This window comes from Theropithecus gelada, chromosome 14 (genome assembly GCF_003255815.1).
Source record: "Theropithecus gelada isolate Dixy chromosome 14, Tgel_1.0, whole genome shotgun sequence".
Lineage (NCBI taxonomy): Eukaryota > Metazoa > Chordata > Mammalia > Primates > Cercopithecidae > Theropithecus > Theropithecus gelada.
In genome coordinates this window covers 45,706,274-45,730,538 of record NC_037682.1, presented here as the reverse complement: position 1 = coordinate 45,730,538, position 24,265 = coordinate 45,706,274, and the positions used below count along the sequence as shown (strand labels likewise).

At 47.1% G+C, this 24,265-nt stretch overlaps 2 protein-coding genes across 5 annotated transcripts in view; one reads left to right on the top strand and one right to left on the bottom strand.

The window, feature by feature from the left end:
* The window catches only part of NAV2 (neuron navigator 2), a 757,451-nt gene that overhangs the window by 346,543 nt on the left and 386,643 nt on the right, over positions 1 to 24,265 (top strand). For 2 of the 4 annotated variants that reach the window (XM_025355930.1, XM_025355929.1), the window contains exon 1: positions 3,164 to 3,791. The exons of 1 other annotated variant lie outside the window; for it this stretch is intronic. In XM_025355930.1, coding sequence (XP_025211715.1) covers positions 3,525 to 3,791 — 267 coding nt within the window. In that variant the 5' untranslated portion in view covers positions 3,164 to 3,524. Of the gene's footprint in view, positions 1 to 3,163; positions 3,792 to 24,265 lie in introns of those variants that run through there. One more of the 4 variants, XM_025355927.1, reaches the window with a different exon arrangement.
* LOC112606024 lies at positions 753 to 4,580 on the bottom strand. Its single transcript, XM_025355933.1, has one exon. It carries the CDS (start codon positions 2,819 to 2,821, stop codon positions 2,426 to 2,428), a length of 396 nt encoding a protein of 131 aa, XP_025211718.1. The 5' UTR covers positions 2,822 to 4,580; the 3' UTR covers positions 753 to 2,425.

The following is a 24,265-nucleotide window of genomic DNA, read 5'->3' as shown; positions in this document are numbered from 1 at the left end:
ACTAGATGGATGCACTCTGAGATCCTTTTCAGTAGATGACCCTCAAGACGAAACCCTCCTGCTGTCTGTGGTTTAATCTTGCTACTCAAAGCATGATCTTTAGAACACCAGCATGGGCATCACATGATAACTTATTCAGAAAGCAGAATCTCAGCCCCGTTCTAGACCAAGTGAATCTGAATCTGTATTTTAGCAAGATCCCCAGTGATTCTTATGCATATTAAGGTTTAAGAAGTTCTGGAGGTACACTGAAAGCATGATATATTCATTAGGGCAGAAGATCTCAAGCTTTAGTACGCATCATAATCACTAGGTTGAACACTGTTGAAATACAGATTGCTGGGCCCCATCCCCAGAGCTTTTGATTCAATAGGTCTGGGGTGGGGTTTTCAAACAAGTTTCCAGGTAATTCTCCTGCAGCTCCAGGGACCACACTTTGAGAACCACTGCATTAGGGCCATGGGAATACTTTGGAATATCTCCCTGATCTTTAGAAGCTGAAGATTGTGGTATCTTTCCACAACTCTTGGTACACTGGTTGGAACTAGAATTCAGGGCAGGCAGAAGAGTCCCAAGGTTAATAGCATAATATTTCATATGTCCTTTTGTTCCTAAATCTAAAAGACAATCTCTCCTTCTTGAGGGTTGATGCTAGCATCATTCAATCATTCATTCAATAAAAATTTTGGGTAGCTATTCTGTCCAGCTTTATGCTCCATACTGAGAAGATCTAAAGAAAGTTAAAACACAGCTCCTAATTCCAAGAAGTGTATTCTCTAAGAAGAAAACAAATGCATGAAACAATAAATAACAGGATAAATAATGGTAGACAACAGTAAGGGAGGTGGCATCAGATGGCAAAGGGCAAAGTGTTAAGTAAATAGCATGAATCATGTGTGACTTGATTTCAGAGAGAGAGAAGATAACTGAAACAGACATAGACAGGGCAGTACATTTCAGCCTAACTAGAGTAGAAAGTTGCTACCTAGAATGGCTAAGAAGGTGCCTTCTCATTTCTTAATGCTTCAGAGGTTAAGACTTTGATGTTTCCTCTGGTCTGAGATCTTTGTCACTTTGGGCCACTATAACAAAAATGCCATAAACAGGATGGCTTAAACAACAAACATTTATTTCTTGCACTACCAGAGGCTGGAAGTCTGAGACTAGGATGCCAACATGGTATCAGGTTCTTGGTAAGGGCCCTCTTACTGGTCTACAGAAGACTGCCTTCCGTGTCCTCACAAGGCAGAAAGAAAGCATCTCTCTCCTGTCTCTTCTAATAAGGGTGCTAATCCTATCATGAGGGCTCCACTGTCTTCACCTTATTACCTCCTAAAGTTCCCCACCTCCTAATACCATCACATGGGGGATTAGGGGTTTAACATGAATTCCAGGGGGACATATTCAGTTAATAGCATCTGAGTTATTCTAAATCAATGCTAGCAGCACTGAAGATCAGGCTATAGGGCAGGCACAAAGTGAAAACCTGTATCCTGGAAACAAAGAAAAAAGACAAATAGTTTATTAACAGAGATGACTTTGGGGGAAAGCAGCAGTACTTCAACAACAGGGAAAATAAAACCCAGCTTTTATTGGTCTCCTACATTGCCAGGTACTTGTGCTAAATGGCTGTCATGCACCAACCATCTCATTTAATCCAAACAACAGCTCGTTAGGTAAATGTAGTCAAACCTCCACCTTACTACATGGGAAAACAGAAGCTTTATAAGGATGCATGTAAGCTTAAAGAACTTGCCCAATTCTAATCCAAGCAGTTCTACGGGATGGGAGGCTCCTCATTCATAAATCGCGAAGTCTGACCTGCCTGATCATCTCTCAGTTTCCTTCTTACTCTCATACACTTTGAGTCAGCGAGGAAACCACAGAGCAACCCAAACAGCGAATTCGAGTCGATGAACCTGTTGGGGCCAGTGCGTCCCAGGCGCGGACAGGGAGGAGCTCCATGAAACGCAGCAAGGTTTGGCCAGAGCCTGCCGGGGTCATGAAGCCTCTCCCGGCTTCCTCAGGCCACTCTAATTACAGAGTCTGTGGTAGGTTGCGTGGAGGAGCTGTCTCGGGGCGGGAAGCTTCCCTGCGTATTGTATTTGCCTATAAATACTTCAAATAGTTAAGTGAAATGTGCAGCCTTTGAAAACTGGAGAGGAAGCCGTTGGGAGGCCCCCCGCCCGGCCCGCCTGGAAGAGCAGGCAGAGAAATGGCTGGCGCGCTCTTAACGCGGGAGACGAGCTTCGGCCCTGCCCAAGCCAGATGGGGGCAGCCAGGCTGCGGGCGTGACTCCGGAAGACTCAAACCGTTAAGGTGACCGGAGCAATTTGAAAAAGGAAACAAACTTCCCTAGAGCCGTGCCCGCGTGGCTCTGGGGCGGGCGATTGCGTTCGAAAGGGCATTTTTCAAAATGAGGGTTTTAGGGACGCGGGGGTGTGGGCCCCCGGGAGGCGCGCGGCCGGAGCAGTGCCGCAGAGCGGCCACCAGCCCGCTTTGTACTCGCTGCCAAGCGCGGCCCCAGAGTTTCGGCGGCGGCCAGAGTTGAGGCCACGCCCTCTTTGCAGTGAGAGCTGCGGCCGCTGATTGGTGCACCGTGGACCAATGGGCGCGCCGGGGCGGCCCCGGCTGTCAGCGCGCGCCGCAGCCGCGCCGGCCGCAGCCTGTCCTCCCCTGCGCTGAGCCCCGCAGCCAGCGCAGCCTTCCCGGGAAGCGCGGCGGCCGCTCCCGAGCGCAGCCCTGCCCGGCCCGCCAGCCGCGCGTCCCAGCGCCCGCGCCCCACGGCCACAGCCTTGCTGCGCTCTAGCGCACGGAGCATGTGCAGACCCGCAGGCGCTAAAGTGCTCTCAGTACAGGGGCCTTCTGGGCAGCGGTGACTGTCACGCCAAGAGAGACCTTTCGGGGGCTCTCGCCGCGCCTCTGCTGCGTCGCGGGTGACACTGCGGTGCTCGCGAGCAGGGCAGCAGCTGCCTCTCGGTGGAGACGTCTTGGGACCTGTGCGCCCTTCTCTCCTTCCTTCGCTGCTTTCTCCTTTCCTTCCTTGGCTGCTAGCTCTTTCCCTCGCCGGCTCAGACCCCTAGCCTCCGGAGCGAGACTCGTGGGTTGCCGCCGCCTCTGTCTCTTCCAAAGGGGCCTCCTCACTTCGGAGATGCAGTGACAAGTTAATATGGGCGTCCAAGCCTCTGTTTCCCAGGAGGAAGTTTGCAAGAGGCGGCAGCCCCTGAGCGCCCAGAGCTCTTGAAAGGCCACCCAGGAGAGGTGTGAGACCCGGCTGCAGCATCCGTCCAGGTGGGACCCGCTGAGCGCCGTGGCCAGTCCCCCATTCCCATCCCGGCACCCCAAAGGCGCGCTCGCCCGATTGCCTCGAGTTCCCCGACCTGGGGATTTTTTTTTCAGCCGCTGGTGGTGGGCGCCTCGTGGGCTAAGGCCCGGCGCCTGCTCTGCTACCCGCGCTGCCTTTAGCGGTCGCCCCCGCCGCCGCTGCCAGGGACGTGCTGGGAAAGCCCAAGCCCCGGGAGAAGATGCCGGCCATCCTGGTCGCCTCCAAAATGAAGTCGGGACTGCCCAAACCCGTGCACAGCGCCGCGCCCATCCTGCACGTGCCCCCGGCCCGGGCCGGCCCCCAGCCCTGCTACCTGAAGTTGGGAAGCAAGGTGGAGGTGAGCAAGACCACCTATCCTAGCCAGATCCCCCTGAAATCGCAGGTGCTGCAGGGGCTGCAGGAGCCAGCGGGGGAGGGGCTCCCGCTGCGGAAGAGCGGCTCGGTGGAAAACGGGTTCGATACCCAGGTGAGAGGTGCCATGTGCCGGGGTACTGTTCTGGGAGGATGGATGAATATTTCTTTCGCGGTGGTATGGGAGAAAGGGCTGGATGGGAGAAAGGGCTACCATGTGGTCAGGGAAGGGAACCATTGCCCTTAGGCCGGCAGGTTGGGGGATGTGCGAGGAGAGTGGGCCGGCCGGTGGGTGTGGCGCGGGTGCCCCGGGTTTGCCTAAAGAGCTCTTCGAGACCTGGGATGGCGGGCACGTCTGCAGCATCTTCCTGGGGAGGAGGAAAGGTCGGGATGTTCTCAAAAAACGTGTGCTGGAAATGTGAGGTCCTGCATGTTGAGGTCTTGGCCCCAAGAAGCCAGTATCCGCATCAGTAGCTCTGTGTCTGTCTGGCGGTTCCGCAGAGATTCTGTTCCGGACAAGGAACGATCTGAGGCCCCACTGGGTTCGACGCTCCCTAGCCTGGCTGTAAGATCCAGGAAAAGGAGGTTGGGGGTGGCAGTGAACCTGCTTTACCCTTGGCTTGAAGATGACCTGTCCCTGCCCCATCCTGCGGGGTGACGTGGTTCCAGGCAAGGTGCTGGGACTGCAGTACTAGTGCACCAGCCGAGGCCGGCAGCTGGAGACTCCTAGCGTCTTGGCTGGCTGTTGCGGTGGGGGTGGGGGTGGGGGTGGCTGCCTTAGAATGGCGGCCGAAGCTAAGCCCCTCCTTCTTGGGTGGTAGATCCTGGTGTTGGTAGCCCGAGTGACGGGGGGTGGGGATGGGAGATGGCTTAAAGAGAATTAGTGACTCCTACCTTTCCAGACAGAGCCTGCATCACTCCATTCGGCTGGGTGACAAGCCCTGGCCGTGCAATCTCTTTTACAGAAATTAGCAAGGGCCAATCAGGTTCTCTTGGCCCTCCCCGCTCCATTTCCCCCTTCTTCTGGTAGGAGGGGGCTATATTTTCTTGGCAGTCAGTAAGCAGGGACTTTTGGGGACAGGCCGACCTGACGGATGTGACTGTCCGGTCAGGAGAGGCGGGAAGCCAGAGGGGAGGTGGTTTGGGGCCGGTGTCAGGAAAATGGCAACAGACCAGCTGACCTTTTTGGCACATACTTCCCTGCTGACACCGTCTCCACCTTCTCCTGGAGCTTTCTCTGATCAGAGGCTAGAGCTCAACACATTCCTAGGCTTTCTGATGGGGGAACTGGAGCTGGAAGCTAATTGTAAGCAGACTTTTGGAACTCTGGGCTGGAGAAGGCCCTCAAAGCAGATTAAGCTCCCACACCAGGCTGATAAGCATGCCCCTTGCTGCTGCACTTGCTAAACATTTTTGGAAGCTGACAGGTTTGAGTGATGGTGTGTGGGAGGAAGGCAAGATTTCCTCCAGTGCTCCGGGGGCCTGCCTCTGTGAGGGTTTTGTGCTCTGCTCTTCTTCTGTTGTTAGGTACAGGATTTGTCCAGTGGGCTCTCCAATGGGGGTGAGCAGCAGGGTACACTTCTGCGTGGGGTTTCCCTTCATCCGTGGAGGTGGGGTTTATGAGATGTAGTGGGCAGTCGGTGGGCGGTCAGTACAGTGACTCGGAACTGGAGGTGACACATACCCTCAAGCCTGATGAGGAGCACCCGAGGAATGAGAGGGAAAGTCCATGCTGGGATTGTTCATATCCAGGCAGCTGTTCTGCCTTTGCCCGTTTGACCCTTCATTTAACAAACATTGTCAGAGGACTGGCAGTGCATAGGCTCTGGAAAGGTGATTCATCACCCTCTCCGTGAAAAAAAAAAAAGTTCTTCAGCTTCTCCCTGAGGGGCTGGAACAGTCCACTTCCCTCAAGACTTTGCTTCCCTCTTTTGCCCTTGGTCCATAATCCCCCCATTTCACCTCTCTCGCCCACAATGGGCCCTTGTGTACTGAAGGTGAGCACAGTTTGGATGGACTGCTAAGGAAATTGGCCACTTCCAGTGGACTACCCTGATTTTTACCTGCCTGACCTCCTTTGCCAGTGCCCAGGGGTTCTGGGGGGTCTTCCCTGTGGCAGATCCCTGTCTGCACAGCTGATATCAAAGTGATTTTGGCCAATGGGATTTTACCTTCTGTGTCAGGTCTTCTAACAGTCTGCCTGATACGGTGCCCATTCTCCCTCCAAAAGAGTCTCTTGGTTATGGCATGAGGACTGTGTCTGACTGGCCATGTGGTAGTTTCCAGGTCCCAAATCTGGTATATATTATTAGAAGATACTCAGGAAGCAATGAATTAAATAGCAAATGCTCTCTTGGGGCCTCTGACTCCCCTTTTATTCAGGGGATTTTTGGCAGGAGGTTGGGTTGTGTAGTGGCTGATAATACAGGTTTTAAAGTCAGATGGGTATCAGTGGTGTCCTGTGTTTGTCATAAACTAGTTAGGTGACCACCTTCATTAACTTCTTTGGGCTTTAGTGTTCTCATCTATTTAAAAATGAGCATTAACAACCACTAGAATCATGAGCATTAAGAAAAATAATGTGAAGTGTTCAGTGCAGTGTCTGGCAAATAAAGAATACTTAATAAAAGTAGCTATTTATATTGCTAACCTAAGAGATAGGGCATGCTGAACCAAGACTTAATAGTCCCTAAGTGAGAAAAGATATGGCTTATTCTGTCAAGCCCCTGGAAAGGTATCAATCTGTTCCAAGGATTTGTAGAACATCTATCACCTTCCTAGTACAGTACCAGGCAGAATGGGAAGATGAGGGAAGGGCATAACCACTTTCTGAGTGCCTGATGGGTGAGGCTCTTTACATACAATCTCATTTCATCTTTACAGAAACACTTAAATCAGGTCTGATACATCCGTTTTCTATGATAATGACAATATAACAATATAGTAACAATAATAACAATGGTAATAATGGCCAAATCCTTATATATCACTTCCTATGTGCCAGGAATTGTTCTAAGGACTTAACATTAAAAACTAATTTTATTCTTATCACAACCAAATGAGATAAGTGTCATTATCCCCATTTTACACATATGGAAACTGAGGTGAAGACCAGTTTGGTAACTTTGTGAGTAGCAGAGGTAGAATTAGAACTTGGCCAGTCTGGCACTAGATCCCATGCCTTTAACCATGATGTTGTACAGGGAGAACCACAGAGACTGTCTTAGAACTTGCAGGCCCTGATTTATAAGACCACTGCTGTAACCACTGAGCTAGATCAGGCTTAGCAAGGTACAGCCACTTGCTCCAGGTCATCTAGGGTGGCAGGGCAGGGAGTCCAGCAAGGTTGGTCTGGCTTTGAGGCCTGCGGGCTTCCCACTCTTCATTGCTGTCTTTTTTCCATCATGCTCTGGCAGATCTATGAGGCAAATAGGACATGGCCTGAGTATTGGGGATTTTATAATCTAGTTGGGAGGCATAACTGATGTACATAGGGCAACCAGGCACAACACAGGGAGGCCTCAGAGGCATGCTTGGGGCTGGGTATCCAAGGTGCTCACAGGAAAGGCCAAGATGGCTGGAGAAGTCCAGAGAGCCTCTGGAGGAGACAGAAGATGAGCTGGGTTTTGGAGATGGGAAGGAGTGACTGGTGGAGAGGAGAGGAGGTCAGAATGAGTGTGATAGTGGAGAATGAAGAGCAAGGTCATGCAGTGGTACTGAGCAGTTGATATTGCTTCATGCAACAAGTCATTGCTCCAGATCTGGCATCTTCCTTTTCAAAAGGTGATGAAGAGAAAGAACAAAGGCTTTGCAGCTGAAGGATTAGATTTGCATGTTGGCTTCCTGGTGGATCATCATTCTGAATGTGCAAGGTAGTTATGAGAAGATGCAGAGAGGGTGTCCATTAAGGATCTGATTCAGATTCATAACAGATCATTGGGAAATGATGGTGATTATTATTATTAGCTTGGGGTTCAGAATATTCAACATGGTAGTTACAGGAGAAAGGAGGCTATTCTGATACCTTGTTTTAGTATGCAGCAACTCTCTTCAGCCAGTGACGTCCCATTGCCCCTAAGCCTGCTCTTCATCTCCATCAAGTGTGAAAAGACCTAACTTAGCCAGCAAGTAGCTGTTAGGTACAGCCCTACTGTCACCCACCCTTCCTCCAGGCCCCTTACCTTGAATCTCTCCCATAAACCTACAGCTGGTTCTCTCCCGCCACCCACCCCTCCCAGTGGAGGAAACTGTGTTCTACAGCAGCAGCACACCTCCCCTGAATTACCTTCCTGGGACTGAGATACCTGTGCCTTCCCCCAAGTATGAACATTTATAGCATCTGCTCTGTTAACATGTGAATAAATTAGGACCATGTGCAGAGAGCTGTTTTAAAGACATGCCCTATGTTTGTTCAGAAACTCTCTCTGGCTGACCTTCAGATAAGGAACATGCCTGAGCTATTTGAGGAGACGTTAGCCTATTTTTAAGAAGCAGTTGCAAGGAAAAGAAGAAAAAATATATACATATGTAAAATACTTTGATATTTCCTGTTTTTAGAAGCTGGTGTTCAAGTTGCACCTAGTTTCTTTAAAGAAGTAATTAGAAGTGATTGAAATTCTCTGTGGGTGTTTTAGATGTTGAAAAAGAAAGCACAGAGGAGGCCCCTGGGAAGAGAGCACAGCTACAAGCTTACAACCTGTGGCAACTTTGCTCCATTGTGTTTTGATTAGAATCCTTGCTCCATCATCAAAGTTGATTATGGATTTGATTAGTGCATTTTTCTGCTATTGTATTACTCCCTTTCTTCTCTTTCTCAGTTCTTGGAGGGGAATGTATAGCATGGTTATCTGCCAACATGCAAGAATGTTTATGGTTCACATATTATTGCTTACTCCATGGGTTAATTTTCTAAAGACACTTTAAGGGTGGTACTGGTGGCTTATTCAGGGTAACATTACGTGTATATATATCTGTATATAAATACATCTACTTCTGGATATGTGTATATATGCATATATACACACACATACACAAATATATACACATGGAACAGCTTAAAGTATTGAGCACATATAAGCACACACACACATCAAAGGGGAGGCTGGAGGAGTTACAGCCCAAATTATAGCTTTCAGAATGGCTAGGTTTGCTTTCCATTTCTCATTCTGTCTTCCTCTGTGACCAAGATCTGAAGCACCAAATCTGGGTCCCATATTATTTACTTATAAGATATAAGGGATGTAGCCTTCAGAGAGGTGTTTTCATGAGGCCCTAGTGAAACTCTTGGAACCATTCTGAAAAAGCCAAACCACCCAGTGAGATTTTGGCTTAAGGTCAGAAATTCTTATTTCTCAGAATCCGCCTCAGCAGCAGGGAAGGGAACATTTATGGAGCATCTGCTATGTGCCAGGTAGTCTGCAGAGCTCTCTATATAGATATTATTTAATGTGAGGCACAAGAAGCTGGATAAAGGGAAAAACGATCTATGCATTTTGTGTAAGGAAGCAGAGGCCAAGGGAGGTTATCACCTGGAGGCAGTTTTATGTGGTAAATTAGACTTTATTGAGAGGTCAGAGTTTGCATCTAGGCTTTGGGCAAATTACAGAACATTCCTAAACTTCAGTTTTGTCATCTTTGAAGCAGAAATGGTGATGCTTATAGGTTGAGGGTGAGGGTTCAGTGAGATATTACAGGTAGGTTCCTGAACATAGTGTATGGCACATACTAAGCAAGGAATATATAGTATTGCCTATTTTTGTTACCCAAGGTCAGATCCAAGTTTGGAAACTATGTCTGCCTCATTCCAAGCCCATGTTCTTTCCACCCTACCTCTCTGCCTCCCAAGTACACAGCTGATTACATGAAAAGACAGATGGCTTGCACCATGAAAGCTGGAAAGCATAGCAGGGCTTTGGTTAGATGAATGGGGAACAAGAGTGAATTAATAACAATGTCATCCAAAGAAGTCATATCTCGAGTTGTTAATTGAAACTTTCACAGGTTGGTCCCAGACATGCCATCTTTGTAACAGTAACCAAGCTGAGGGATCTGCTACAAACCAAACTTGTGGGAAGCTTCCTTTGTACAACCAGTCTGAACTGGCACTGTGGAGGTGGTTGAGTGGAGCCAGTCAATCTGAGGGCCTAGCCCAGGACAGGACCAAGAATGGGACATTCTCATTGACTGGGCTTCTTAATGGTTCCTTATTGTTCTGAGGGCAGAAGGAAAGCCCTTTTTTCTCCCAGCAGGCATGGTTGTAATGAGAGCTGGACCTTGTGATCAGTTGGCCATTAAGGTGCCCCAAGGCATGGCCAGCTGCCCAATGGTGCTTTACCAATAACCACAGGCCAAATTCAATGGCTATTCTGTCTCTTGGTCACATTTTTCAAAGAGATGGACAATGTGTTCCTAGAATGGCTTGGGCAGAATGGGCCATGTGATTTTGGGAACAAAACTTAGCTAGGCTTTTTGTGCTTTAATCTACACAAGACAATAGTGAGTAACACAAAGGTTTTTGCAGGAACCCCCATTCGCCCACACAGAACCAGAGAATGACTCATGGCTTAGTGCCCCCTTTCCCAGGGAATACAGATCCTCTCTTGTGTTTTGCAAACAATGGGCCCCCAGCCTCAGAATATTTTGCCACTTCTTCCAAGTGAAACCTCAACACCTTCAGTGAATTTTGGGTTATTCCAATCCCTCCATTCATCTTGGTGGGAGAGAGCATAGGGTAGAAATGGGGTCTTAGTTGAGATAATTATGATCCCATTTTCAGAGGTATTTGGAGGCCTTTGAACAAAATTAGTTACTCATGGCAATGTGACACTTTTAAAAATAATTATAATTCTAGTCATGGATATCGATTGAGCACAACCTCTGTATCAGCATAATACATAGCACCAGATATGTATCAGTCATTTAATCCTCAAAACATCCCATGAGGTAGATGCTACTTCCTGAAGAGAACTGGAAATGACCACTCTAGGACTTCGCAACTTTGGTTCTAATTCTGTCTCTTTAGTCACCTTGCTACATGACCTTCAACAAATCACATTTTCTTTCTGAGCGTCATAACCTCACCTATAAAATGGAGAGGATAATACCTGCTGTACCTTCTTTGGAGTTACTATGAAGATTAACACAGGTAATTATTGTGAACAAGGCACCTGTTTAAGCATCTTACACTTTAGGTAGCCCTTGAGGAAACCAGGGCTGACAGAGGTGAAGCTACTTTTCCAAGGAGCACAGCTGGTAGGTAGACTCAAATATTTGAACGCTTATCTGTTTGACCTTTGAAGTCAACCTTCTTAAATAGCAAGTGTGAAAGCACTTTGAAAAAATATCTGAAAAAAATGCTGTTACTACCAAGTCTAAGTAAATCACTTTCAAATTTCCTTTAGCTTGGTAATACATATGCCATTTGACTCCTCCCCCTGCTCCAGAGTTTGGAAATATTGAAAATATTCTTTCAATGTTAAATAAATATTAGTTGCTTAATCATATTGGTTGAACCCTTTTGGGATGTTTAAAATTTCAAGTCCTCTGAGGCCACAAGACCCACTACATGTCATTGTTGAGTGTTAACTGGCCGGGCTGATTCTAGACAGAGGAAGGAGAAAATGAAGAATTTGATTCAAAATCACTTGTTGGCATGAGGAAGCAATCAGATAAGTTTAGATTATGAATCACTTTTTAAGACAATAGGCCGGGGATCTTCAAAAGTGTCAGTCTCATGAAAGACATAAAAAGTTTTAAAGCAGGTGAAGGACTATTCTAGAAAAAGAGTACCAAAGCTATGACAACCAAATCCAATGAGAGATTCTTGAGTAGATCCTGGATGAGTAAAACCATAAATACTACAAAGGTCATTTGGGAGAAAACTGGAGATATTCGATTGTAGATTGCGTGTTAGATAGTATTATTCTATCCATTTTAATGGTATTGGGATTACGTAAGGAAATGTCCTTTTTCTTGGGAGCTATATGCTGAAATATTAGAAGGGAAGTATCTTGATGTCAGCAAGTAACTCTCAATTAGGAAAAAACAAGGTGAGAATATCTGCAGAAAGAAGAAGAAAGAAAATGCAAAATGTTAACAACTGGTGAATCTAGGCAAAGATATATGTGCACGTCTTTCAACTTTTCTGTAGGTTTGAAATTTTTAAAACCAAAACTTTGGGAAACAAAGCAAAGTCCTGCCTGAATAGTATTTGTCACCGATGCCCTTGATATTTATGAGAACATAAATGAAATTGGAGTGTGTGTGTGTGTGTGTGTGTGTGTGTACTCACAATAGCCTGGCCAAATTTGTTTCATGAGGTTTAGGTTCTGGACTCTTTATCTTCTTTCTGGTATAGTGTGAAAACTTTGGCTTCATTCCTTGCTCTTTCATGAGAATGGTTGCTGACATTTTGTGGAAATAAATCACAAGATCCAGTTTCATTTGGTAATCTTGTATGAGAATCTAAGGTGTTTCCAAGATTGCAAATACAAAAGAAATTTTTTAAAGAAGTAATTTTAAAAAAAAATTTGAAACCTCTGACTGAGCCCTACTGGTCTAGGCACTGAGAAGATAAGAAGTATGATTGGAAGCAAGCTTTTCTCTTTTGCCCGACTGAATCCTCCCACTCTTTATCCATACAAATTCAGGTTTAGTATTATTTCCTCCAGGAAGCCTTCCGCCACCACCATGGTCCTAATACAGTGTCTCTTCTACATGTTCCATAGCCTGGCCAGTAGCCCCTCAGCTTGGACTGTGATTGCTTATTTTGCTGGACCATGACTTCCATGAGGGCTGTGTCTCTCCTGATTCCTGCTGGCACAGGGTCTACACATAATAGGTTTTTAGTTAATATTTGCAGAAGAAAAGAAGGGTAGGGGGAGATAAAAGAAAGCATTGGAAAATAGGAGTAAATAGAAATTGAACTTGAGCTGTGGATGGATCTTGCAGAATTCCCTCTTAGGATGTGAACTGAGAAGGTCATGTGATGGTGGGTGGCCAAGTGTAGGAGACAGAGACACAGAGTGGGCAACCTGAACACTGTCTGGAGCCAGCATCAAAGCTCTCCAACACCAGGTCTTAGGGAAACTTGCCTGGTCTGGCTGAGTAGAAGGCGGAGGCAGATTCCTTTGCACAAGGCTGTTTATGATATCCAAACTCTCTGGCTGCTGCGATGGAAGAAGAGCTGTCAGGATGTGATCATGGCACTGCAGCAGACTGGAGGGGTTGAGAGGGAGAGAACACCATGGGCTTTGGCAAGTTTGGGCAGATTCCTGCCCCCATCCCCAACCACCCCTACCTTGGATGGAGGACCTGAGAAGGGTTCTGAAGGGGTTTTGGTTGGTTAGGAAAGGGAGAAGGTTTAGAAAAGCCTAGGATAGGACAGAGTTTCCAGGAATGATGATCACAGCAACCATTTATGTGCCATTTCCTTACATAATCTCATTTAATCCTCAAACGAACTTTCTGAGCTGATATTATTGAACTTATTTTACCAGTAAGAAGAAAAATAGGAGTCAGTGAGAGGACTAGCCTTAGAGGAGTTCTGGGACTTTTTTGGGTCACACAGCTGGTATCGACAGTGGTAGGATTTGAACTGAGGTCTTTCTGATTCCCAAACCTGTGCTTTTAACCACTGCTTTCTTTTGCCAGTAATTGAAGGAGGCCTGAATCCCATATGAGCTACTGCTTTAGATAATCAAACCTCCAGACCCTCCTCTACTTGGAGCCTGCTCCCTGCTTCCCTGGTCTCGGCCCTTCTTGCTGCTTCCCCCTCGTTGGGGCCTTCTGCGCCTGTGCCAGCTTGTTGCCAGAGGCTCTGTGTTTATAGGATGAGGAGCCCCATTTGGCCTTTGCCCACATCCTGCTGCAATCTGGGCAGGATCTCCTTGTCCTACTGCTGTGGCTGCTGTCCCCCAGGTGACCCCCATGCTGCCGGCCCAGCAGGGTTCATGTGCCTAACAGCTGGCAGGACCTCGTTCCTGTCCTCCTGCCACATGCTGGCTGCAGCTCAGCAGACAGTCCCCATTTCATGCTGATTTGCTTTGATTCTTTTCAGACCTGGGAGTGACGCATGTTTACTTCAGAATGTGTGGGCCACAAGTGTGCCAGAGCTGTCAGACCTTCTGGTGTGCAAGCTTTGATCGTTAGAAGACAAGCCTTGAAGGAAAAAAACCTCCATTTAGGTGACAAAACCAGATTTAGAATAACCTGGATTACTTGGGATATCTGCTTAGTGATCTGTGCCTTTAAGTACTAGAGACTTAGGACATCTGAGCCAGAGGAGACCTATGAGGCCATCTGCACAATGTTCCTACAGCTCCATTGTGCAGATGAAGAAACCATGACCCAGAGAGGGGTGTGACTTGCCTCCAGTTACCCAGCTCCAAAGGGCAGAGCAAAAACCAGAACCCAAGCCTTCTGACTCTAGGCCAGTATTCCTTTCATCTCAGTTAGTAATCAGATGTTCTGCTCTGAAAGGCCTGATAGCTTAAAGATTGGAACCAGCCCTATGCTATATATTTTTTCCCCTCCTTCTACCAAGTAGTTAAGATGAGTATCTTTTTATAAGAGACTGGGTGTCTCTCTGTCATCTAGGCTGGAGTGGAGTGACCATAGCTCACTGCAGCCACAAACTCCTGGGCTCAAGGGATCTTCCTGCCTCAGCCTCCCAACTAGCTGGCATTACAGGTGTGAGCCACCACACCTGGCCCAGAATGAGTGTTCTTAATTGCTTCATATTAGGAAGCTTTTGCACTTGGCTCAGAGAACCAGAAAAATAGGGCCTCTTTGTGGATGGTATAAGTGTGGCAATAGGCTCCCATAGTGTCCACCTCCCATAGTCCAGACACTTTACATACATTATCCCCGTTAAGCCTCACAAGGGGACTGGGGGCATTTCATCCCCTTCTATGTGTGAGGCTCAGAGGAGGTCAGTAACTTGACCAAGACCATATGGAGCCAGTACTGGGACTGTCTAATTTCAAGTCCATGCTCTTTCTACCCAGCCTCTTAGACCCTTGCTAGCTGGAAGCCAGAGAGACCTGGGTTAAGTTCCTACTTCTCCATTTATTTACCAGGAACTTCACCTTCCTAATGCTAGGGTGAAGCTGGGGGCACAGTAGGCGCTTAAGAAATAGGTGTTGAACTGCAGCTTGGACAGGTCTGCCCTGTCAAGCCTCAATTTCCCTGGGTGGTTATAGCATTTCAACATATCGTACAAGCTAAAGCAGTTCATGTATGTAAAAGTGTGAGGCAGATAAGATCACTGTTATTTACTGAGCACTTAATATGTGCTTGATATTCTAAGCATTTTATGTGGATTTTCCCATTTAATTGTTACAAAAGCAGTAACTACTGAGGTGGATACTTTTGTGATTGTTTCCATTGTACAGATGAACTGGGGCAGGTAAAGCATAAGCAACTTGCCCAAGGCCACACACCCAGTGAGTGGAGGTGCCAGGTCTGAATCTCAGGCAGTGACTACAGAGCTTGCCTCCTTCCCCACAGCATGGTCCTCCCTCAGTGCTGCTGCCCACTAAACCCAAGTCTAGTTGAGGGTGGGGAAGAGAGACACATGCAACTAAGGACACAGAAAGGGAAAGCAACTTGTTTAAGATCCCCCAGCAAGTGAAAGGTCATCAAACCCAGCAAAGACTTACCGTCTAAAGTAACATGGGGCCCTGTTCTTTCAAAAGTGTTCCCTCTTTAACGGAGAAGGACACAATGTAGTTGTGGCTGTGGCTGTGGCTACAGTGAGCTATGGTCACTCCACTCCAGCCTAGGTGACAGAGAGACACCCAGTCTCTTAAAAAAAGATACTCATTTTAACTACTTTAAATTACTCCTAAACTAGAGATGGTCACCAGGAATCCCGACTGCCTGGTGGACTCCATGGCTTTCCTCTTTGGTCCTTGCTTCTCACTCATTTGGAATCATTCCTTCTCTGGATTGCAGAGCAGAAACCAGTATAAATGTGACCTAGTCTCTAGAAATGTTTACCTGGCTAAAAATATGCCAGCTTTGTCATATTTTTAGCCACATTTAGATTTGAAGTATATGAATTGCCCACACCCATGTATTAGGCATGAACTGTTGGTACATTTTGTAACAGGACCTGCTAGTTTTCCATTCCAAAGAACTGGAATTCAGTCAGAAATTTGTCATTTGCAAATACCAACTCTTGCTACATTCCATTGCTGTTTTTAAGAGTGTCTCGTCACCTGGATTGGGAGGAAGCAGGCCATGGGCGAGGCCAGGCTGGCTGGGCTGCCTTGGTGCATTCCCCGGGTCTGGTGGCTTCTAATCGACCTCTGCCTGGCTCTGCTGAGGCCCTCACCGTTCTGTGGTGTGTTGCCTTTGGATTAGCATAAGGGCAGACAGGGTGCTTATTTTAGAACTGGAAGGAGAGGAGATATATCAATAAAAGAAATGGGAAAGGAAAAATCCCTTCAGTGGTTTAAAAATATCTCTTCCTTAACTGGCTAGATTATTTTGTTTCTTAAAAACAGCTAGTAATTTTCTCCTCTGAAACAGCATTGGAAAGAGAGGCATGTCAGACTAAAAAAGGAGGGGGCTGCAATGGTGGCCTGTAGGTTTCACTCTCCTGTCCTGTTCCTATAGGATAAGTTATTTTCCCCAATCTCCAAAAGCCTCCCTATTGACTCTGGAACCTTAGAACTATATCACAAAGACTCTGGTTTTTTACCCCTTCATTTTAAAGATGAGGATGCCACGCCTCAGGGCCTTTGCACTTGCTGCTCTTCCTACGTGGAATGTCTTCCCCAGATGCCAACAGCACTCACTCCCTCAGCTCCAGTTCTTTGCTTGGATGTTACCTTATCAGAGAGGTGCCTTTCCTGAGTTTAGAACTGACTCTAAGCTGCCCACAGTAGAATGTGGGAATCAGGGTTGCCAACAGGCAAGATTCCACTTTGTTTTCAGTTTTTCTTTTCTTTTTTTTTTTCTTTTCTGCCCACTTTTTGTGATCTAAACACTTGCTAACAAAAGTATGGTCTGTGGCCTGGTTGTAATGGCATCACCTGAAAGCTTGTTAGAAATGCAGAATCCCAGGCCTTGCCCCAGACCTGCTGAATCAACATCTGTATTTTAATGAGATCCCAGATTATATATACAGAAATGAAAGTTTAAGAAGCAGAAGAGCATTATGCCCTCAACCCCTTCAGAAGAAGAATCTAAGAGAAACCCCATCCCACAAAGTACTGTCGCCACCTCTGTCTAGAGGCACAGGCCCAAACTGCCTCAAATAACCCTACCCTATGGTTGAAGATGCGAGGGATGGACGGAGTCACCCTAGAAAAGGACCTCATAAGACAGACTTCCAGAATGCGTGGCTACTCTGTTTCTTACATCTCTCTGATGTTGCTTAGGGTAATTCACCTGCACACTGGGCTTTGTAGCTAATGTTTGGTCACCATGACCAGAGACTGTTATCTACTTGGTAGCTGCAGAGGGAAGGGAGACCCAGTCTTTAACCTGGGAGTGCAGCAGTAATTAGAGGGCCTTGACTCCCCACTCTGCCAGGTGTGCCTGGGCTGGTTGAGATAGCACCTTTCAGGAGCTAGAGGCAGTTCCATCCAGCCCGTCTCACAAATGGCTGTGAATGCCTCTCTGGATCCTTCAGCAAAGGCTGGTCAGCTATTCCCACATTCTGAACAGAAACCAACTCCCACAGTCCTTTGCTGTTTGGAAATCTTCCAGTTCTTGAGTCCCCCAAATCACACTGCATCATTCTAGCACGTGGTTATGTAGGAGGCAGGATGCATCCCAGGGCACCAGTGGGAGGGGCTCACTCCCTCTCCATTCCCTTGTCTAATGCTCAGGGAAGCCCTCTCAATGGGCAGGTGCTGTGCAAATGTAATCTGCCTGTGGAGGCATTTCTTTCAATCACCCTGCAATTGCGCATTGATGTGGGGAAAGCCCATGGATGAGAGTAGAGCAGAATAACTGAGCTCCTGAATTAGGCTGTTTGATGAAATTATTGTCTAATGCTGAAGTTGGAGCCTTTTCCCTTGTTCTGTATGAATCAGGGCTATTTTAAAGCTGTCGCATGATCACTGGTGCCATAGAAACTGCCTGACCTTGTGCACACCTGTGTCTCAGTCAGGCATGGGCCACCGCAGGTAGAGGAAGAGGACTTGGTGAGAGAGGTGCAGCTTCACTCCAGAGTCTACAGGAGGAAGGAGGGTAGTGGAGGATGTTGTGGGGCACTTTTTGACTTCTCCTAGCTTTGTCCAACTCTCCTAGCTTTGTCTCATTTAACTCTATTGAAACCACCTGGAGAAGTGACCACCCCAGCCACTCTGGAGTCCAGATCTGGTCCTGAGCAGGGACAGGGAAGCTGTCGTATGACTGAGAGATGATGTTTTGGCACCAAGAAGGTTTCTGTGTGTGTGCACGCATGTGTTTGTGTTTGTATGCACATGTGTCCAAGATACTCCTTGAGAGGTTGTAGAAAGTCCACTTTGGCCACTGGCATCACTATAGCATATGAGACAGTATGGTGAGCCTGAAAGAGCACTGTTCTTAGAGTCAAAAACATTAAGTTCTCTTTCTAGACCCTCATTTAGCAAGCTTCATGACTCTGGGCACATATTCAGTGGTTCTTCACCAGTCGTGTATAGAATTGTCCAAATAATCTACCAGCCCTGATGTCTCCCATAGATTCAGGCCTGGAGTGGCACTTTGGCGTCTGTATTTCTTAGGGCTCTGTAGGAGATTCTGATGTACACTCTGGGGTAAGATCTGAATTTGAGACTAGCCCCCCCAGAGAAGTCAGGATAGTGAAGTGGAAAAGAGCAAGTGGTCATTGCCACACAGACCGGGGTTTGGATTTCAGCTCTGTCCACGTACAGCAGCATGGCCTTAGGCAATCTGCTAAACCCTGCCTCTGCTTCCTCATCTGCACCACAGACACCATAGCAATGACCTCACAGGGCTGCTCTCAGCACTAAATGTGATCATGTGGATGAGGCATGTGGCAAATGCCTGGCATGTGAGTGCAACATAAATGTTATATCTTGGGTGTGAGTATGTCTGTGTGTGTTTTCTGCTGTACTGTTATATATGGATAGAATCCTCTCAAGAAAAGTCCAAGGCAGAACTCAATCAAGAAATGAGATGGCAGTGCTCTATTATATTTGTGTAATTTGGTAATAAGGAAACCAATTAATTCATTCTTTCAGATAGTTATTAATAGCAAGGAACATATGCAGAGAAAGGTCCTATGGGGCAAGAGAGATGCCAAGAGTGCATCCCTTCCTTCGTGACAGTGGTTCTTAAACTTCAGTGTGCTCAGCATTACCCAGGGAGCTTGTTAAGTGTGCAGAATCATGGTCCAGAGCATCAGAGAGTCTGAGTTTGCAGATCTGGGGTGAGGCCCAAGAATTCATATCTTTGAAAAATATGACCAAGTGAGTATGCATAAGATAGTCTGTAGCCTTCACTCTGACAAAGACTGGTCTAGAGTAGAAGATGAAATTGGAAGACTGAGGGAAGGAGGGAAATAGGTGACTTGGAGCAGGCAGGAATGGGATCCTAGAAGATCAGAGAAGCTGAGGTTTGAACGCATGCAAGATCCTGAGAAAACAGGGCAGCATACTTTGGATTTGGTCTGATGAACAGACGGTGGAGAGCTCTGGTGAACAGGAAGCTCTGGCTCTTCTCCCTGCTGCCATTGGCAGGGGTTGCCAGGTCGGGTAGGCATCACACTGGGAATGTCAGCCACTAGGAAGGGTTTACTGAGACTCCTGGTGAAATATAATGAACCCGAAGCATGTGTCTGTTTGTCCTCTGTTTAAGGCCCAAGATGGCTGCCTTTAAGTTGCCTAACAGTGCCCATAGAGTTGAGCTTCTTTTTATCTATTTCCTTATTCAGAAACCAGGGCTTGAAGCAGCCTGCAGTGGTAGACCTGAAAGTATAAAGTAGCTCTGGGATGCTTAGGACACCAGAGTGGACTAGCAGAAAGGGCACGAGAGATGGTAGGAGATGTTGAGTGCCATTTCTCCTTATTAGGGGCTGTGTTGGCTGAGAGGGGCCTCAGCTGAATCTCAGGTCTGCAGGGGGCCCATGTTCCATGATAAAGCCTGAACCAAGACATCCCTGTAACAGTGGCCTTTGGATCTGCAACCTATGGGAGAGCAAATTTTGGGAGGTCTTCACCGGATCAGGAAGAGCTACAAATAAGAAGGGAGAGGGGAAGGGGACATTTATTCAGCACCTACTATGTGCCAGGCTCCACACTCCATGTTTACATGATATTTGTAATCTAGCCTTCACCTTAGGAGGTAGATTAGCTCTAGTTTTACAGATGAAGAAAAAGAGGCCCAGAGAGGTGAAGCAACTCACGGCTTCACACAGCCAGGATTTGGTAAAGCCTGGGCTTGAACTTGCATCTATCTGGCTTCTCTCATGAATCTTCCACAGTTCTACAGTGAATGTGTTGGGGACCTTGATTCTTGCTCCTCAGGTGCAGGTGGCTCGGAAGCCTAGTTCCCCTCGGCAGGGTGGGGGGTTCAGTGTGGGCAGAGTTCCCTGGAGTCCCGTGACTTGTGGGGCATTTCTGTGCCCTCTGTCAACAATCCAGCCTTCAGTAATGTTGTACTGCTGCCGGCTGCTCTCACCACATCCAGACCCCCCACCCACACAGGCGAAGGTTTTGGCCAAGGGCACCCTGGAAGGGGAGGAGAAAGTGCCTTCCAGAAGGGCTTGTTACAAAGCCCCTGAATGGCCCCATTGAGGCTGCAAGGCCGGACGACAATGGGCCTGTTGGGGCCCCCGGTCTGCTGAGGTGAGAGGGCTGGGGCCGGGCAGGCAATGCTGGCTCAGAGGCCAGACACTGACTTCCAGGGCTGGGAGCCAGTGCTTCTGACGTGCTCCGAAATGCCAGCTTTGCTTAATGGGGAGCAGCTGGGGCGGGCTCCACATACCTCCCTATGCCAGGAAGGCAGCGTGAACCCAGTTCCTCAGGCCATAGCCGTTCTTTTCCTTCTCCCTGCCTGGCACTGCTCCCCCTTCCTGGGCCAGGCCCTGCTCGCCGGACACCAGGATCATAGTCAGCTCCTTCTAGGGTCCCCTTGGTCCTCAGGGGCATTCTTTCCAGCCTGATCGGATAAATAACACCCCTTCCCCGAGAGTCTAGCCTGCCTACAGGTGCAGCTGCCAGATGATATTCAGCATGCCCAGTGACATTTGAATTTTAAATAAATGATGAAAAAATTTTAATTACGTTTAAATATGTAATAAATGACAAAGTCTGAACCAAGATATGAGTTCATTTTGTATGTCATGGGACACACTTAAACCAAAAAATTATTTGCTGTTTATCTGAAATTCAGATTTAACTGGGCATCCTCTATTTTTATGTGCTAGATCTGATGACCCTACCCAAGGCAGCCATGATGGATACCCATGTGGGGTTACTAGGACTTAGCTAGGTTTTCCTTGATGCCAACAGGGTGGGGATAGGGAGAAGGAGGCCTCTCTGTGCCCACTCTCCACCTCCCATTTCCCATACATAAAATGCTGGATGCCACAATTAGTAGGTCTTACTCACTGGCAAGCATTGCCCCCATGTTACCCACACCACCCTCCCTTCTAGGAGCTGCAGCTTTCTCCTGAGCTCTCCTGAGCTCCCACAGTGGGAAGGGAAGCTTTGGTATACAATTGCAGTTGGTGACTATTTACCAAGCACCTGCCTATCACGCTGGGCTGAACCCTGGCAATTTAATGAGAATGAGACAGATGTACGTTTTGCTCTCAAAAGAGCTTACAGGCTAGTAGCAGAGAGAGGCATTTAAACAAAAGAGCAACTGTAATTCAGTGAACCATAAACACTGTGGGTAGATGGCAGGGGTTGGGGGTATAGTTATTGAGGGAGGTGTCTCAGAAATTCCAGGAGAGCATCTCACTCACACCTGTAGGACCAGGAGAGAGGTCTTGGAGTCAGGGGATTTGAGAGGAAATCCTGGGCCATGTCATTGAGTTGAGCAGCTATGTGAACCTGGGCCGATTATTTAACCTCTTGAGCCTTGGTTTTCCTTATCTAGAAAGTGGGAACAATTTTCCTTGCTTTAGGGACCAATGTGAGTTTCCAAGTAAAATGATTAATGTGAACATGTATTGCTAACCGCAGGGTCCTAGATCAAACAAATGTGTGTGTTTGTGTGTATGTGTGGGGTCGGAGCTAGGAGTTGAAGGATAGGGAAAATACGGAGGGGTTAGGAATTACTGGGCCCCATCCCTGCTTTGTGGCTTGTATAATATTTTGCTGTTTGCAAAGGATAATGATTAAGAGTATGGGCTGGTAGGCCAAGGTGGGTAGATCACCTGAGGTCAGGAGTTTGAGACCAGCCTGGCCAACATGGTGAAACCCCATCTCTACTAAAAAAAAATACAAAAATTAACCAGGCACGGTGGTGCGTGCTTGTAGTCCCTGCTTCTTGGGAGGCTGAGGCAGGAGAATCGCTTGAACCCAGGAGGCAGAGGTTGCAGTGAGACAAGATCATGCCACTGTACTCCAGCCTGGATGACAGAGTGAGACTCCGTCTCAAGAAAAAAAAAAAAAAAAGATTATGGGCTGGAAATTCAAACAGGCCTGGGTTTCAGCTCCATCTCTACTGTGTGACCTCAAGTAAGTACTTAACCTCTTTTTGTGCCTTAGTTTTCTCCTCTGTAAAATGGAGCCTCACAGGCGTGGTTAAAAGGATGAAAAGTAGACCATTCATATAAAGTACTTAGCATGGAGTCTGCCACATAGCAAGTGCCCAGAAGTGGGCAGCTATTGAGAGGGTCTTAGTTGAGTAGCATAACAACCTTGTGAGGTAGTAATTACCAGGTGGAGAATGAAGTTCAGAGAGGTTAGGTAACCAGCCCAAGGAGGCACAGCCAGAGAGGTGACTCTGGGAGAACATACCCCTGGCTTCTTATGAGGCCTTTGGTCACCCAGCCTTCAAGGAACTCTGCTTCTAGCTTTTGGTTGGACACCTCCCTGGGGACTAGCTGGACTCTGGGACTCCTTGCCCAGTTATGGTCTGGTTCAGATATGTAGGTGTTTCCTGGAGATCTCAGCATGCCTGTGTGTGCCAGGCCCAGCCTCTGCAGGGTCAGGGAGAAAGAGCATCCTTTAGGAATCTGAGGACTTATATGCCTCACACCAACTATTCTTCCTTTGCTGGATTTGAAGTCTGAGATATGGGCCTCCTTTTTATTACCCTCTTATTCCTTTGTGTTAATCAATGCCCACACAATTATGCAGTTGGCATGGATGCTAGTTTCATTGTCTTGAATACAAAAGCAGCTTTGAAAATGGCGTATTTCTAGGGAGCAGCTAGGGGTGAGCCTCTCACTGGAGAAGGCAAACTTTAGCCAATCATTTCCCCCTCCAGTGGGAACAGCAGCAGGTGGATTAAATTGCTCCATTAGGCAATCTTTTGTTTCTAATAGAATAATCATAAAAAACCCTTGATGGCTGAAGGTCAGGGAAGGGAGCTAGACGTGGCTGAGCATTTGCTGTATGCTCAGCTCTGTGTTGGAGGTTCTTTCCCAACATCAAGTTCAGTTGTCTCTGTCACTCTGTGTTTATATTTTAGACCCATTTTTCAGATGAGTAAGATGAGATAGAGAGGTTGGCTGATTTGATCTAAGTCACATGGCTGGTAAATGATAGCTCCAGGTTTTGAGCTCAAGTCTGTTTAGTTCTGGAGTCCATGCCTTGCTATCACCCATGTGCCTAGGTCTATGTGCTTTAAGGGAGACTGAAACAGTGGAAGGCATGTGCTTGCCTTCAGGTTCTGCTAAGAACCCAAGATGCTTCACTTGCTGCACAATGGGCTTTAAGGCACCTGCACCATTAGTTCCTGACTTGCGAACATGGGACTGAGACTTCTAGGGGAAATGGGGTAGGAGCTGATTTCTGATCTCACATGTACTTAAAGGAGAGAAAGGATTTAGATATATGGAGAGAGGAAAGAGGGTTTTTCAAGGACAGGAAGCTATCATGGGATTCGAAGTAGGGGAAGGCAGGCTGAAAATAGTGTATAAGAGATTCATATCAGGACATGGAAGAGGATGAAGACTGGAGGCCTATCTGGAGACTGTTGGCAATCCTGGTACTGCTACGGATGATGGTAATGGGAGGCTGATGGTGGTAGTTGTGATAGTGATAGTGATGGTGATGGTCAACATGTATTGAATGCTTAATATTTGCCAGATACTAGTCTAAGAATTTTACAAACATGAACTTGTTTAATGGTCACAACAATCTTATAGGAAGGGTACTATAATTACCCCATTTTTAGATGAGGAAATGAAGGCATAGAGAGGCATAAGAGGCTGGAGAATAATAAACAGATGTAAGAGCCATTGAAGGAAGAACTAGGGCAGAATCTGGTGACCATGTTGAGAAAGGGATAAAGAAATAGAGTCTACAATGAGTTCAAGATAACCTGTTGATCTTTTATAGGAGCCAACTTCCTGGTGGTAGTTATTGGTGAAGTTATGACCTGACCAGCAAAGACAAGCTTTCAATTTACTAAATGCCTCTGTTAAAATGGAAATGTGATATTTGAGAG